This window comes from Bos indicus x Bos taurus, chromosome 18 (assembly GCF_003369695.1).
Source record: "Bos indicus x Bos taurus breed Angus x Brahman F1 hybrid chromosome 18, Bos_hybrid_MaternalHap_v2.0, whole genome shotgun sequence".
Taxonomy (NCBI): domain Eukaryota; kingdom Metazoa; phylum Chordata; class Mammalia; order Artiodactyla; family Bovidae; genus Bos; species Bos indicus x Bos taurus.
The window spans coordinates 26683845-26700967 of NC_040093.1; the positions used below are offsets into that span (position 1 = coordinate 26683845).

The 17123-nt window shown below is 40.9% G+C and overlaps 2 protein-coding genes across 7 annotated transcripts in view; one reads left to right on the top strand and one right to left on the bottom strand.

Moving 5' to 3' along the window:
* IST1 (IST1, ESCRT-III associated factor) overlaps positions 1-12949 on the top strand; it is a 39163-nt gene extending 26214 nt beyond the window's left edge. Inside the window, exons 1-7 of one of the 6 annotated variants that reach the window (XM_027516104.1) lie at positions 183-337; positions 6476-6559; positions 7070-7180; positions 8126-8326; positions 9109-9201; positions 10241-10289; positions 11574-12949. In XM_027516104.1, the coding sequence (XP_027371905.1) occupies positions 314-337; positions 6476-6559; positions 7070-7180; positions 8126-8326; positions 9109-9201; positions 10241-10289; positions 11574-11773 (762 nt within the window). In that variant the 5' untranslated portion in view covers positions 183-313 and the 3' untranslated portion in view covers positions 11774-12949. Of the gene's footprint in view, positions 1-182; positions 338-5502; positions 6226-6475; positions 6560-7069; positions 7181-8125; positions 8327-9108; positions 9202-10240; positions 10290-11573 lie in introns of those variants that run through there. The other 5 variants (XM_027516105.1, XM_027516100.1, XM_027516102.1 and 2 more) reach the window with 5 other exon arrangements.
* Positions 11667-17123, bottom strand: part of PKD1L3 (polycystin 1 like 3, transient receptor potential channel interacting) — an 83518-nt gene continuing 78061 nt past the window's right edge. Inside the window, exons 29-33 of the mRNA XM_027516092.1 lie at positions 16771-16981; positions 16232-16333; positions 14426-14557; positions 13486-13622; positions 11667-11755 (exon numbers count right to left, since the gene is read on the bottom strand). Of these exons, the coding sequence (XP_027371893.1) occupies positions 13497-13622; positions 14426-14557; positions 16232-16333; positions 16771-16981 (571 nt within the window). The 3' untranslated portion in view covers positions 11667-11755; positions 13486-13496. The remainder of the gene's footprint in view (positions 11756-13485; positions 13623-14425; positions 14558-16231; positions 16334-16770; positions 16982-17123) is intronic.

The window sequence follows — 17123 nt, forward strand, 5'->3', positions numbered from 1 at the left end:
TGTTTTCCAAACTTCAGTAGTTTTTCTAAGAGGCAAAGTTACATATAACCTATGTTTTTTCTTAAATTACTTTTATTGTAATGTCATTTAAGTATGTTTTTAAACAACTGTAAGTCAGTAAAGTTGCAGTAATATTAAGGGAACAGATGTTTTGTTTCATTCATTTATTCCAGAAATATTTATTGAGTCAATGTTGTGCATTACATGGCTACTGAGAGTGCAGTGGTGAGTAAACTGTGACACCAGCCTTACTCTTGTAGCTTAGAGTCTGGCGGAAGAGACAGACATTAACTGAAAAATTACCTGCCACAACATGGATATGGTACTGACTGCTCAGGTACAAATTCAGTCATTTTCACCTATTTTCTACGTCTTTGCCAGTTATTCACTTGGATATTGTCTCAGTCTTATCTCCCACCTATCTTATAAAATTTCCTTGTCCTCTGTATATTTAAGAGTCTTTTTAAGTCTCTGAATATCTATTTTTTTAAATAGTCTATTTTTTTTTGTTATTGTTGTTTCATGGCTTCACTGTCTTCTAACTCTAGGAATATTATAGTCTTTCATAAACTTTTCTTGTTTCTCTAATGTTTGTTTACTTCTATTTCTTAGATTTAAACTGTTTTTATAGTAGAGGCTTTTCTGAAAGGTTTGGCTGTTTATTAAAGATTGAGGTACTGAAAATGGATTGGAACCTCTTGTGTGCTTAGGTGGGTCTTAATGCCAGATGCCAATTTTTTTGTCTTCTTTTTTTTTCCTTCATGTTTTAATGGGATATAATTGACAATACAGCACTGTATAAATTTAAGATGTACAGCATAATGATTTGACTTATGTCATGAAATGATTATCACAATAATTTTGGTAAACATCCATCATCTCATATTGTTGTTTAGACGCTAGTCATGTCTGACTCTGTGACCCAGTGGACTGCAGCACACCAGGCTTCCCTGTCCTTCAATATCTCCTGGAGTTTGCTGAAACTCACGTCTATTGAGTCGGTGATGCCATCCAACCATCTCATCCTCTGTCACCCGCTTCTTCTGCCTTCAGTCATTCCCAGCATTGGGGTCTTTTCCAGTGAGTCAGTTCTTTGCATCAGGTGGCCAAAGTATTGGAGCTTAAGCTTCAGCATCAGTCTTTCCAGTGAATACTCAGGACTGATTTCCTTTACAATTGACTGGTTTGATCTCCTTACTGCCCTAGGGACTGAAGAGTCTTCTGCAGGACCACAGTTCAAAAGCATCAGTTCTTTGGTGCTCAGCCTTCTTTATGGTCCAGCTGTCACATCTGTACATGACTACTGGAAAAACCATAGCTTTGACTGTACAGACCTTTGTCAGCAAAGTGATGTCTCTGCTTTTTAATACGCTGTCTAGGTTTGTCATAGCTTTTCTTCCAAGGATCAAGCATCTCATCCATTTGGGCATTTCGCATGATATGCATAATGCATGATATGCTTATTTCACTGCATATCAGTTAAACAAGCAGGGTGACAGTATACACCCTTGACATACTCCTTTCCCAATTTTGAACCAGTTCGTTGTTCCGTGTTTAGCTCTAATGGGGCTTATTGACCTGCATATGGGTTTCTCAGGAGGCAGGTAAGATGGTCTGATATTCCCATCTCTTTATGAATTTTCTGGTTTGTTGTGATCCACACAGTCAAAAGCTTGGATATAGTCAATGAAGCAGAAGTAAATGTTTTTCTGGAATTCTCTTGCTTTTTCTGTGATCCAGCAGATGTTGAAAGTTTGATTTCTGGTTCCTCTGCCTTTTCTAAATTCAGCTTATATATCTGAAAGTTCTCAGTTCATGTACTGTTGAAGCCTAGATACAAAATTAAAGAAATAGAAAAAAAGTTTTGTAACGTGAACTCTTTATAATTTACTCCCAACAGTTTCATGTATAACATACAGCAGTGTTAATTATGTTTATCACTGCATCTCTAGTCCTTATTTATCATTTTAAAATTAATTTTTATTGGAGTATAGTTGCTTTACAATGTTGTTTGTTTCTACTATACAGCAAAATGAGTCAGCCATATGTCTACATATATCCTGCCCCCGCCCCCCTCCTTTGGAGTTCCTTCCTGTTCAGGTCACCACAGTGCATTAAGTAGAGCTCCCTGTGCTGCACAGTATGTTCTCAGTAGTTATCTGTTCTGTATAGAGTATCAATCCCAGTGTCTCAGTTCCTCCCGTCCCCTGCCCTTTCCTCCTTGGTGGCCATATATTTGTTCTCTACCTCTGTGTCTGTTCTTCTTTGCAAATAAGATCATCAATACCATTTTTCTAGATTCTACATATGTGCTTAATATATGATATTTGTTTTTCTCTTTCTGACTGACTTCATCTGTATGACACTCTAAGTCCATCCATATCTCTGCAAATGACTCAACTTCATTCGTTTTATGGCTGAGTGGTATTCCATTTTATCTGTATACCACATCTTCTTTATCCATTCCAAAATTCATGGACAATTAGGTTGCTTCCATGTCCTGGCTATTGTAAATATACTGCTGTGAACATTGGGTACATGTATCTGTTTGAATTATGGTTTCCTCTGGGTTTATGCTCAGTAATGGGATTGCTGGGTCAAAGGGTAATTCTGTTTTAGTTCTTTAAGGACCCTCCATATTGTTTTCCATAAGTAGTTGTATTAATTTACGCTGCCACCAGCAGTGTAAGAGGGTTCCCTTTTCTCCACACCCTCTCCAACATTTATTGTTGGTGGATTTTTTTTTTTTCATGATGGCTATTCTGACCATGGTAAGGTGATACCTTACTGTAGTTTTCATTTGCATTTCTCTAATAATTAGTGATGTTGAGCATCTTTTCATGTATTTGTTGGCCTTCTTACAACTGAAAGTTTGTAGTACCTTTTGACTGCCTTCATCAATTTCCCCTTCTCATCTGTAATCACAAATCTGATCTCTTTTTTTATGAGTTTGTTGCATGTTTGTGTGTTTCTTTTTTAAGTGTAATTGACCTACAGCACTGTGTTGTTCCTGTTACACAATTTAGTGATTTTTCTATACATTTCAGAACGATCATGATAATTCCAGTTATGATATGTCACCATACAAACAGATTAGTTATTGAAGATATTAAGAAGAGATGGCAAGAATACACAGAAGAACTGTACAAAAAAGATCTTCACGACTCAGATAATCACAATGGTATGATCACTGACCTAGAGCCAGACATCCTGAAATGTGAAGTCAAGTGGGCCTTAGAAAGCATCACTACGAACAAAGCTAGTGGAGGTGATGGAATTCTAGTTGAGCTATTCCAAATCCTGAAAGATGATGCTTTGAAAGTGTTGCACTCAATATGCCAGCAAATTTGGAAAACTCAGCAGTGGCCACAGGACTGGAAAAGGTCAATTTTCATTCCAATCCCAAAGAAAGGCAATGCCAAAGAATACTCAAACTACTGCACAATTACACTCATCTCACACGCTAGTAAAGTAATGCTCAACATTCTCCAAGCCAGGCTTCAGCAATATGTGAACCGTGAACTTCCTGATGTTCAAGCTGGTTTTAGAAAAGGCAGAGGAACCAGAGATCAAATTGCCAACATCCTCTGGATCATGGAAAAAGCAAGAGAGTTCCAGAAAAACATCTATTTCTGCTTTATTGACTATGCAAAGCCTTTGACTGTGTGGATCACAATAAACTGTGGAAAATTCTGAAAGAGATGGGAATACCAGACCACCTGATCTGCCTCTTGAGAAATTTGTACGCAGGTCAGGAAGCAACAGTTAGAACTGGACATGGAACAACAGACTGGTTCCAAATAGGAAAAGGAGTTTGTCAAGGCTGTATATTGTCACCCTGTTTATTTAACTTATATGCAGAGTACATCATGAGAAACGCTGGACTGGAAGAAACACAAGCTGGAATCAAGACTGCCGGGAGAAATATCAATAACCTCAGATATGCAGATGACACCACCCTTACGGCAGAAAGTGAAGAGGAACTGAAAAGCCTCTTGATGAAAGTGAAAGTGGAGAGTGAAAAAGTTGGCTTAAAGCTCAACATTCAGAAAACGAAGATCATGGCATCCGGTCCCACCACTTCATGGGAAATAGATGTGGAAACAGTGTCAGACTTTATTTTTCTGGGCTCCAAAATCACTACAGATGGTGACTGCAGCCATGAAATTAAAAGACGCTTACTCCTTGGAAGGAAAGTTATGACCAACCTAGATAGCATATTCAAAAGCAGAGACATTACTTTGCCAACAAAGGTTCATCTAGTCAAGGCTATGGTTTTTCCTGTGGTCATGTATGGATGTGAGAGTTGGACTGTGAAGAAGGCTGAGCGCCAAAGAATTGATGCTTTTGAACTATGGTGTTGGAGAAGACTCTTGAGAGTCCCTTGGACTGCAAGGAGATCCAACCAGTCCATTCTGAAGGAGATCAGCCCTGGGATTTCTTTGGAAGGAATGATGCTAAAGCTGAAACTCCAGTACTTTGGCCACCTCATGCGAAGAGTTGACTCATTGGAAAAGACTCTGATGCTGGGAGGGATTGGGGGCAGGAGGAAGAGGGAACAACAGAGGATGAGATGGCTGGATGGCATCACTGACTTGATGGACGTGAGTCTCAGTGAATTCCGGGAGTTGGTGATGGACAGGGAGGCCTGGTGTGCTGTGATTCACGGGGTCGCAAAGAGTCGGACACGACTGAGCGACTGGACTGATCTGATCTGATCTGATATTCTCAAAACTGTACATTTCCTGCTCATGACTCATTTGTTTTGCAAATGGAACTTTGTATCTCTTAATCCCTCTATTTCCTCTTCCTGCTCCCCTCTTGTAACCACTTTATCTATAACTGTTTCTGTTTTGTTTGTTCATTTGTTTTTTAGAATTTCACATATAAGGAAGATCATATGATATTGTATTTCTCTGACTTACTTCACTTAGCATAATACCCTACAGGTCCATCCATGTTGTTGCAAATTGCAAGATTTCATTTTTTTTTTTAAGTGGGTGAGTAATATTCCATTGCATATATATACCGCATCTTTATTCATCTATTGATGGTCACTTGGTTTGATTCCATATCTTGGCTGTTGTAAATAATTCTGCATTGAGAATAGGTGTGGATATGTCTTTTCTAATTAGTGTTTTCATTTACTTTGGATAAGTACCCAGGATTGGAATTATTGGATCAGATATTAGTTCTATTTTTAATCTTTTGAGGAATCTCCATACTGATCTCCATAGTGGCCACACCAATTTACATTCCCACCAACAGTGTATGAGTGTTCCTTTTTCTCCACATCACCACCAACACTTAATTGTTGTTTTTTTTTGATAGCCCTTCTGAGAGGTGTAAGGGGATATCTCATTGTGGTTTTGATTTGCATTTCCTTGATTAGTGATTTTGAGCGTCTTTTCATGTGCCTGTTGGCCATCTGTAGGTGTCTTTGGAAAAATGTCTATCTGCCACTTTTCTAATTGGATTGTTTTTTGGTGTTGAGTTGTATGAGTTCTTTGTGTATTTTGGATAATGACCCCTTATCAGATACATTGTGAATACCTTCTCCCACCAGTAGATGTAGCCTTTTTATTTTGTTGATAGTTACTTTCACTGTACAAAAGCTTTTTAGTAGGATATAGTATCATTTGTATATTGTTGCTTTTGTTTCTTGTGCCTGAGACATAACCCAAAAGAATATTACTAAGACCAGTGTCAGAAAAAATACTCCCATATTTTTTCCTAGAAGTTTTATGGTTTCACATCTTATGTTTAAGTCTTTAATCCATCTTGAATTCATTTGTGTATGGGTTGAGAGAGTAGTCCAGTTTTCCCAGTATCGTTTATTGAAAAGGCTATCTTTTTCATGTTCTTGCCTCCTTTGTTGTAAATGAATTGCCCATGTAACTCTGGGTTCATTCTTGAACTCTCCATTCTGTTCCATTGATCTCTTTGTTTTCTTTGTGTGTGTGCGCACGTGCATGTGCCAGTACATAGTGTTTTGATGACTGTGCTTTTTTAGCATAGCTTGAAATCAGGGAGCATGATACTTCCGGCACCAATTCATTGTTAGATAATTTAAGCCATTTCTCAAGGGCCTCGAGACTGTCAGGAACTAGTTTCCTTTCCGTGGGTTGGTTATTTTCCTCAGAGAGAAATTTTCCTATCTTCTACATGGAAGGTATAAGCTAGTTAGCTGCATTTTTGAGAGCATGGGCAAGAAGGAAGCCAAAGGTATCATTCTCTTGGGGAAGACTTTCATTTAATTCTCCTGTTCCAGTAGATATTTCTGGTCTCTGCTGTGCAGTTCAGTGGATGGATGAATAAACAATAACTAAATGAATTAATATGTACCTTTTAAGGCTTTGCAGGTCCAGTCTTTTGGAAATCCTGAGTAGAAGTGTGTTTGCCCTTGATTGGAGGAAGCTTGAAGCCTCTTGTAGGAGTGGTTTCCATTTTTATTTACTGTTCTTTTTCTCTGTAGGTTGCTGATCAACTCTGTGCCAAGTATAGCAAGGAATATGGCAAGTTATGTCGGACCAACCAGATTGGAACTGTGAATGATAGGGTAATGAATGTACTTGTTAAACATGGACCAGTGGGTGGGGTGGGAGCAGGTTATTTTACTGCCTGCAGTGTTTCTAGTGGGTATCACTGTAATGCAGCATTCATTTAAGATTGCACATTTCATGGAGAGATGGCTGGCTGGCAGTGCAGTCGGTCAACTCCTTAACCCTGCCCGACACCTCTGATTGTGAAGCTCTGTCATCCTGCGTCATTCCTGATTCTGTCCCCTGTCCTTTGTGCCACTTTTGATGGAGGTAGAAGTGAGGTGGGGAGAAAGATGGGTGAATTCAGACGTGGAATGCCACAGTGTCAGTCTTTGGGCATAAGTAACCAGAGTGTGAGACATACATGCATGTTGTGCTTTGTGACTGAAGAAAAGAATAACTGGTTGGAACTCTTCTTTTCTCTCCATTGACTTGTAAAATGAGAGAAACAAAGTTTTAAAGTGATACAGGATAGGCTTAGGCTGGTTTATACAGATGTATGTTAACCCTGGATCTTTCACTTACAGCTAATGCACAAACTGAGTGTGGAGGCCCCACCCAAAATCCTAGTGGAGAGATACCTGATTGAAATTGCCAAGAACTACAATGTGCCCTATGAGCCCGACTCTGTGGTCATGGTGAGTTTAAGAGTCCTTAGAATACAAAAGAAAATGCGTCTCTCTAGATCACTGTCTTTGAAAAAGAAGCATATTCTTTGCACTCAAGTTTGCGTGTGGGAGTTGAAGCCTTTGTCCAGTTAGTGGTTTTGGGGGTAGCAATAAATAAGCCTGCATCTCTCTCACAGAATGTTTAAGGATCAGAAGAGATGAATGACTAAAAGCACTTTGAAAAGGTACAGACTTTGATACAAATATAAAATGGCATTATTGCTACTTCTCAGTGAAGTTCAAGGAACTGGGTAGCAAGAAAAGCCCCAAGACCCAGAATTGATCTTGAAACATTTTTCGGGCACCTGCCATGTGCCCCAGAAAGCTGAGAATACAGAAAAGATATAAACAAGGCCACTGTCCTAAGAGGCTTACAGTGAAAGGCAAATATGGAAGTAGTAATTCAGAGGTTACGGTTGATGGGGGATAGTAGATGTTTTGGTGTGCTGCTCAGATGACCCTCCCCCCTACTCCCCGCCCCAGTTACAGACACACTTCAGGACAGAAGCATTTATTCCCCCATCTCTTTGATGACTGGTGGCTCACACAGCTGAGTGGCCCTCCAGTGGTGGCCCTCTTAGAAGAGAGCTTCCTTACCCAGGGTCTTTCCTGGGGGAAGCTTGTATCTGGTCATTGCAGGGGATTAAAGACTGCCCCATTGCCCCAGTTGGGAACATGTGCTGTAGGCCTGTCCTAGCTCCAGAACTCTCTGAGGGAATTAGCCAAGCCCTCTGTTGTGAAGGCATGGCAGCCCAACTTCTTACTTTGCTCAGGCCTGCTTCCTTCATCCCACAGGTCTCTATCCCAAGAGACCTCTCCAATAAACTTCGGTCAAACTGGTCTCCATCTCAGAGCTTCCTGGGGAACCTAGTCTGTGACAGGGCCTGATGATATGGGTTTCTCTCTTTTTCTTAGGCAGAAGCTCCTCCTGGAGTAGAGACAGATCTTATTGATGTTGGATTCACAGATGATGTGAAGAAAGGGGGTCCTGGAAGAGGAGGTGGAGGCGGCTTCACAGCACCAGTTGGTGGACCTGACGGAACAGTGCCAATGCCTATGCCTATGCCTATGCCATCTCCAAACACTCCTTTCTCATACCCTCTTCCAAAGGGACCTGTAAGTATACATACAAATAACTGTGGATGTAAACTCTAGAAAATGTAATAGATGACAAGCTGGTTCTCTGAGCGCACTCAGGAATTATAGGTAACATTTGGTATAGTTTATTGATTATACTGTGGGAAAAAACAGCATTGGGATTTGGAGAAAGTCTTTTGGTTAACCTACAGGTAATGAAGCAGGAAAATCTAGAGAGATGGTGCTAGAAAAAACTTCGTGTAGGTTTTCTGGGACTTGTAGGTATACTAGTAGCTTTTTCCAAAATTGAATAATCATCACTTATTACCAAGTAGAAAAACATCTGTTGTAAACACAAAGATGAAAGTCACTGCTAGTAAGAAAGTCTGGGGACTTTCCTGGTAGTCCAGTGGTCAAGACTCATGCTTCCACTGCAGGGGCGTGGGTTCAATTCCTGGTTGGGAACTATGATCCCACGTGTAGTGTGGCACCCCCACCTCCCCAAAGAAAGTGATAGTAATCTCTGTTTGTGGACATAAAAGCAATTAGTAATTTGATGAATAAATAGTTTTTGGCTACAGGTCTTTAAAAATCTAGGTCTTCCTGATCACATGTTGTCATGTCCTTTTAGGCACTTTTTTCTTTTGGGGCTCTTGAATACACATTAAAATAACTATCTTAAATATATATTATTCAATATGAATATATTCACAGTGAGAAAACAGTTGTATACACACGTATTTATTTCTCTCTTCCCATATACATACTTCAAAAATTGCAGATGGGGCAGTGTCTCTTATGTTGCCTTTCTCCTCTTGCAGTCGGATTTCAATGGATTGCCAGTGGGAACTTATCAGGCCTTTCCCAATATTCATCCACCTCAGATTCCAGCAACTCCCCCATCGTATGAATCTGTAAGTGCCTGAGCCTTTTATAAGCAGCAGGAGAGTGAATCCCAGGAAGAGAGCAAAATAATGGCCACAGGGAAGGCAAAGTTTTGATCAACTCCTAGTACTGGCATTGCTGTATGCTTTGGATTTTTGTGTTGCTTTAATATTACCCTGGAAATGGGGCGTGGTGGTGGCGGCAGCATCATTGGTGGCAATGCTTTGTCTGCAGTTAAAAGCCCAGGAATCAGGAAGGAGCTGCAGACCCTAGAAAATTCTAGTGAGGCACTTTATCATTTTTTTTTTAATAGTAACTAGACTGAGAATCATTTTGACCTGGTACAGTCTTGGTGGTAGAATATAATTACAATACCAGTTTTATAAATTCTCAACACCTTATAAAGGAATAACAGCCAGATATTTGTATTAAACAGAAGTACCAAGTTTAGTAAATTTTGCCCTATAGCATTAATTTTAGTCTTATACTTAAAACTGGCTGGTATCAGTAATATGCTAATAATGCCTTGAACTGTACATGGTTGTCACAGCTTTGGTTCAGAATTAGATGACTTTCCTGCCAGCCTTCTTTCCTCATCTAGGGAGATTCCCCTGTTCCTGAGCTTGCTTAGTGTCCTTTCCTTTGGTTTTTACCTTGGGCCTGAGTTTTTATGTTTTGGCTTTGCACGCATTGAAGCTTTGCCAACTGTTCCTAGGAAGGAAGTAGATGATCTGTATTAGTATTTGAGGACTTGATTCTTGGAGGTGAATTGGTGGTTTAGAATGCTTTCTCACTGTCTGGAAGGTGAAGGTATCAGATTAAAGAGAGATGTTAATGATGTAAGAATTTTCTTTTCCTTTGGTTGGCAGTTAAAGAGTTCAACATAGTATCTGTCTGGTGGGAAGGAGATCAGGAAAGGAGTACAGGGGGGCAGAGGGGCAGTTTCTTGGAGCAGGTTTGTTGATTTTGCTGAGCAGCTTAGCTTTTGCCACACACACGGGCCTATACCATTACCTTCACCAGTGAGGCCATTGCTTTCTCTTCTGGTAATGATCTCTTGTGTTTCAGGTTGATGACATTAATGCTGATAAGAATGTGTCTTCTACACAGATTGTTGGTGAGTGTGAGTCAGAAATCCTTTGAAGGTTTTCTCAGCACTGAACCCTTTGTTGTTTGTGTTTTCTCATCACTGTTCCTTCCTCAGATTGTTTTTATGCTTGTAGGATTCTACCCACATGCCCCATTGTCTCCCCACATGCAGTATGGTGCAAACAGAACTCAGGATTTCCCATTTCCAAAAAGAAAAGGTCTATCCTAGCTCCAAGGGATCTCCCAAATTACCTTTTTCTGTTAATAGTTATCATTATTCTTTGTCACCTTCTGGTTGTCCATCACCCTCAAGTTCTTTATGTTCCTGCTGCCTCAACTGCCACTTTGCTTGGAAATACCAAAAAAGTTTTTAAGTTTGGGCATTAAAGAGGGGGAAAGAGGCCATATATCATGAGTGAATGGCTTAATGATTTTTCACAAAGCAAGCATGTTCATGGAGCCATTCACTGAAAAAATACTACCAGCACTCCAGAAACTCGTTGGTGGGGGGAGGGTTACTTAAAAAAATTTTTTTTTTAATCTTTTATTTTATATTGAGGTATAGCCAATTAACAATGTTGTGACAGTTTCAAGTGAACAGTGAAGGGACCCAGCCATACATACACATGTATCCATTCTCCCCAGAGAAACATACACTTTTTAAAATTGGGGACGGTTTTATTGAGGTATAATTTACATACAAAAAAATACAGAAATGTATATTACCATTTTTTAGGTGTATCTACACACATATTATGTAACCACCACCTTAGTAAAGGGAACATTTCCATCACCCCAGAAAGTTACCTGGTGTTCCTTCCCAGAGGCAAGCACTGTTCTTATTTTCTAGAACTTCGATAGAAATGGAAACGTACAGTAGGTAGAGAGGGTGATGATTTTAACTTGTTAAATATAAAATGGAAGATTAGAAACAAGATCACATTCCATTACATTGAACAGTGTGGATGTTAACATTCCTTATACATTTTTTTGCTCTTCCCAGTACAATTCTAGTACCACTCCTTGGACTTTCTTATTACGGGAGCAGACCTTTGTGAAAGGGGAACAGTCCATTTAAATCAATCCTGTGTGCCTAAGCCCTATGCACCACACTTTGACTTCCCCTTAAACTTTTTCTCACTGTAGGAAAATAAAACAGATGTATTCAACTATAATTAGAAAATCTAGCCGTTAATTGTCCTGAAAATTTTTGCTGACTTCTAGAACTTTTTTTTTTTTAAAGCAGTGTTTCCTTCTGGGCTTTGAGCTGTTTCTCTGGTGTGTGTAACATTATGTTCCTTACTCTGATTAGGTCCTGGGCCCAAGCCAGAGCCTCCTGCAAAGCCTGCTTCAAGGCTCACAGAGACCTACGACAACTTTGTACTGCCAGAGCTGCCGTCTGTGCCAGACACACTCCCAACTGCATCTGCTGGTGCCAACACCTCAGCGTCAGAGGACATTGACTTCGATGATCTTTCCCGGAGATTTGAGGAGCTAAAAAAGAAAACATAGGCCTCCTAAACCAGGCAAGGTCCAAGTTCTGGGAGTTGAGACTGAGCAGTTTTTCCTTGTAACAAAGAATCTCCATGAAATTGTTTTATCTGTTAACCATCACTGAGCACACTCTCCCTCTGGGCTCTCTTCCTGCTCTACCAGACTCTGCTGCTTTCCAGTTCTCCATTGCTCCCAAGAGACTAACAACTGGGGATGATGAGGTTGGAGCAGCTGGCTCCTGGCAGCCTTTCTTGTCCGTTTCCTGTCAGTGTGATCCCCGGTTCTTTCCTTCCTGTCCCACCATCCCTCCACAGGGCAATGAGAACGTGAAATCATTGTGGGGAGAGATGGCTGGATGGTGGTGGAGAGGACTTCCTGAAGCGTCTCAGCTCTGTGCTGAGGTACCAGACTTAGAAACAAACCCTCTGTACAGAGGGATTTGTGATGAGTGAGATTCAAGGCCAAGGTGTGTATTTTCACGCTCTTAACATGAATGGGGGAGAGAAAAAAATGGCTCAGGAAGCCATTATAATAGTTCTCAGAAGCTGGGTCTTCTCATTGACATGCACACTACTCCTTGCTGCAGGGCACTGTTCCATCTGGATCCAGTTACAAAGTTTATTTGGAAAGCTGAAGGCCTCTCTTAGTTCTACTGGATTCTCAGGGAGCCCTCTGTGGCCTTTGCTTTATTTTGAGTGCTATGTTTCCCTTTTAATAGAGGGCAGCACTGTGTAAATTCCTGTTTTTCCCCCATGGCATTCTGTTGGATTGCATTTGGCTATGTACTGAGCAGAAGTCACCAGTCAAGGCTAAGGTGGGCTTCCAGTAGCCTTAATTAGAAATATTCAAGTCTCTTGAGTAGTGAGCTGGAAAGCCTACAGATTATTGAAGAGGGATTCCTGTTTTCATTTGAAGACTTTATGATCAAGAAAACCTCTACAAACTGATCTCAAATAAATATTTGGTGCCTGTGTGGCTCTAATTGTTTTTGCTGCTTCCCTCAATGGATGAGACTAACCCTTTTGCCCCCTAGTTAAGGCCATCTTTCCCCACAAGGGTGGCGCTGGGATCAGAAGATATGACTTCGGCTTCTGTGTGGTAAATCTGTACATACTCCATTCAAGCAACTTTAATGTTTTTGGTTGATTTGTATCTCACGGCTCAGTAGCTGCTAATAAAGTTAAAAATATTGTGCCCTGGTTTCTCCACTGTTTGGGTAAAATGATGAGGGGAAAATTCAGCTTTTAGTGGAGAGTATTTTAAGCAAGTAACTAATATTGGGTACAAGCCAGACCTTACTTTTGCTCCCTGGATATTGTGGATGGACAGTTGGGGAGTAAGAAGCCCATTTTGATCTCTGTATGTAAGCCCAGATAGTAATCTGGGAGCTGGCATGGTTACTTCTCTGTGACAGCACTCCCCTGAGCCAGATCTCATGCTTGTGTCTTTGATTATAAAGTTGGAGTGAGCTTACTTGTGACTCGTATTTTTGGAACATGAATGGTAAGTGCTGTCTAAGTTGCTGCTGGGCAGCAGAGTTGGTTCATCCTGCATCACCCTTGTAGTGTTAACCCTTTTCTGGTAGTGCCAAGGGGATTTTTGATTCTTCACTAGGAAAATTAACAAAGTATACTATAAACATTTCCCAAAGTACACCATGCAAAGATCAGTGTTAATATACTCAGAAGTAATAAGCCACGTGAGGAGGCAACAGGATTAAGGTAACTCACCTTTTAAACCTTCATTTGTCCATGGCTGTTGCTGTTAGGGCTGTTTGCTTACATGCGCTCTGATGCTGCCGGATCCCTAACAAACTTGACAGCTTCAGCAGCAGCATATCCATCAGTGTGGCCTCTCTCTCAGTCTGCTGGAAGACAAAAGGAAAAAAGTGAGGAAACTGAAGTTGTTGTTAATGTTGGAAGGAAAAAGTACCAAAGATGTAATTTTTAAAAGTAGATATAAAGATAGTTTCCTTTAATGGTTTATTGTCAGGCCTTGTCAGCAGTGTTTCTGCTACTTAACAGTTGAGAACCAGATATTTTAGGACACTGGATATAGAACATAACGTCAGTCGCTCAGTCGTGTCCAACTCTTTGTGACCCCCTGGACTGCAGCACACCAGGCTTCCCTGTCCATCACCAACTCCTGGAGCTTGTTCAGACTCATGTCCATCGAGTTGGTGATGCCATTCAACCACTTCATTCTTTGTCGTCCCCTTCTCCTCCTGCCTTCAATCTTGCTCAGCATCATGGTCTTTTCCAGTGAGTCCATTCTTGGCATCAGGTGGCCAAAGTATTGGAGGTTCAGCATCAGTCCTTCCAATGAATATTCAGGACTGATTTCCTTTAAGATTGACTGGTTTGGTCTCTTTGCCCTCCAAGGGACTGTTAAGAGTCTTCTCCAACACCACATTTCAAAAGCATCAATTCTTTAGCGCTCGGCTTTCTTTATGGTCCAACTCTCACATCCATACATGACTACTGGAATAATGTACTTTTAGTAAATTGGGTTTCCTAGTAAAATGGTTGACAGCAGTATGGAGACTAATAAAGGGAATATGCTGATACCGTGTGTTATATCAATCTATAATCTTAAGAAGAGCTAAATCTGAGCTTTTCCAGGGATAAAAAATCATGATACAGCTTATAGCTTAGTTACTGAGTTACTTACCTTAAGGGATTTCCTTTCTTTACCAAAGGCCATTAAAATGGCAGAAACGAAAAGGTTAATGATCACAAGTACCATCAAAACAACATAGGTGAAGATAAGAAAGGAGCCCAGGACTGGGTTTACAGCAGTAACCTGAAAAGACAATGGAACACTTTGGGTTTAAACACTGATAGTTTAATTTCTGCTTTAAAAATGTAAAATATGTGCTAATACTTTGGATATATTCACATAAGAAAATACTTCTGCCTGGTGGAAACTAGAAAAGCAAAAATACTAAAAAGGAAAATACTTTTGAGTGGACAGAAGAGCAAGAGTGACTGACTCTAAGAGTATATAAATAATTATGCCTTCGGGGCTTCCACAAGAAGATAACAGGTAAGTTGTAGTAATGACTCATGGGAATTTCCTGGCAGTGCATTGCTTATGACTCTGCACTTTCATGGGCTTCTTTGGTGGCTCAGATGGTAAAGCGTCTGCCTGCAACGCGGGAGTCCTGGATTTAAACCCCAGGTTGGGAAGATCCCCTGGAGAAGGAAGTGGCAACCCACTCCAGTACTCTTGCCTAGAAAATTCCATGGACTGAGGAGACTGGTAGGCAGCAGTCCATGGGGTCGCAAAGAGCCATGACTGACTGACCTTTCTTTCTTTCTTTCTGCACTTTCACTGCTGCGTGCCCAGGTTCAGTCCCTGGTTGGGGAACTAAGATCCCACAAGCTGTGCAGCTAAATAAATAGACTCAAAGCCCTTGTGAGTTTTGGCAAATCTAGAAAATACATCTAAATACAGAAGCTTCGAGGAATAGCAAGAGTGTATTGAAAGAATACATAGAAACCAGAAATGATAATGGAGATGGTCTCTGCTATTCCATGCAATTTCTGTTCTTAACATAGGATATCAGAATGATAAGCTTTGATCAAAATCTTGCCAGTTTCACTAATCTGAATTGGAATCAGAGAGTTTTTTCTCCCTGATCAAATCTATATATGCTAGTTTTGGGGACCCAAAACCTCATCTGTGTTTCCTACTTTATTTTTTATGTCAAATAGAAAGGGATTTGTGTAGGTAGTTCCTGGGGGGAAATGACACCCCTCTGTGACATTCAGTTCAGTTCATTTCAGTCGCTCAGTCGTGTCCAGCTCTTTGCGACCCCATGAATCGCAGCACGCCAGGCCTCCCTGTCCATCTCCAACTCCCAGAGTTCACTCAGATTCACGTCCATCGAGTCAGTAATGCCATCCAGCCATCTCATGCTCTGTCATCCCCTTCTCCTGCCCCCAATCCCTCCCAGCGTCAGAATCTTTTCCAGTGAGTCAACTCTTCGCATGAGGTGGCGAAAAGTACTGGAGTTTCAGCTTTAGCATCATTCCTTCCAAAGAAACCCCAGGGCTGATCTCCTTCAGAAGATCTGTGACATTAGTATTTGTAAACATAAATACTGTAATTCTTTGTGGAAATGTACCTCCCTAATTATTTCAGGTCATTTCCAGCTGTACACTTCAAAAGGCTATTGAGAAAGCAGCAGCAATCATGTTATTTTGTCTTAAGTATGAGAGCCCTGTGTCTTTGGCAGTAAGATTGAGGATACAAGAAATGAGGTATGTGGGACTATGTGGTTAGAAAAGGAGATAACAGCCACTCAAAAGCTGTATCTATAGGTAGTACCATAAAATGATGGCAAAGGTTCTAAATTTCTCCCTTTTCCAGCATGTAATGGTACAGCAGAGGTTGCTTTTATAAGCAGTTCTCGTTTGATGTATTAAACCAAACATAATTCTGCAAGGAAACCAGGAAGAGAGGTTTTTTTACCTCCTTGTGATGAGAGATTCCCATGAGGAGACTGACAACAGTTACTGCTGAACTGAGAAAAGTTCGGTAGTCGGAGATGCTCCATCCAAACAGTAGGTTAAACTGAAAAAGAACAGTCAGGTGGGGTTGGCAAGCAGCAGAGGGGGCTGCAGTGTGGGTCCTGAGATGGTTATAATGATGAGGTCAATGTAGACCCAATGGAATGGAAATTAAAGAATATCCTTAGCAGCCATTCAAATTACTGTGCCTAAAAACTATACAGAATTCCTTTGTGATTAGTGTTTTCATATAAATTTACTTGACTTTCATATCTTGTGAGTTAAAATGTTATCCCCATTTTAAAGATGAGAGAAATGTCTTGAGCTTCTAATACTGCTGGTTAAATATGGACATAACACAACTAAAACCAGCTCTTTACTATCTTCTCCAAAACACTGCCAGCTTGGACCGTGACTTTCCATTTAGCAACCTTTTCTAAGGAAGCAGCGTGTACTCCAAGACCACAGCACTCAGGACAACACACTAGGACGGGTGCTTACCACAATGGCGTAGCCTGTCAGCAGGATCAAGATGACCAGCAAGAAGCCCACGACCTCATCCCAGGCTCTGCTGAGTGTTCTGCCAATGACCCGCACCCTGGGGTTTTGATACAGCAGGCTCCATAGCTGAACTGTTGCCAAAAGAACTAGGAAACCCATGAGGTGAATGACAGCTGAGTTGACTTTAACTGCCTCATAGAAGTTGATGAACCTGCACCAAGGAAAGCAGACACTCAGTATGAAGTCTGTGCCATCAATTCCTGTGATGTCAGTGTCTCCAGAGCTCCTCCTGCTCAAGTGCAGCAGCTCTGTAAGTCCCATTCTTGTTGGCAGAGAACGCTTCTTTCCAGTGT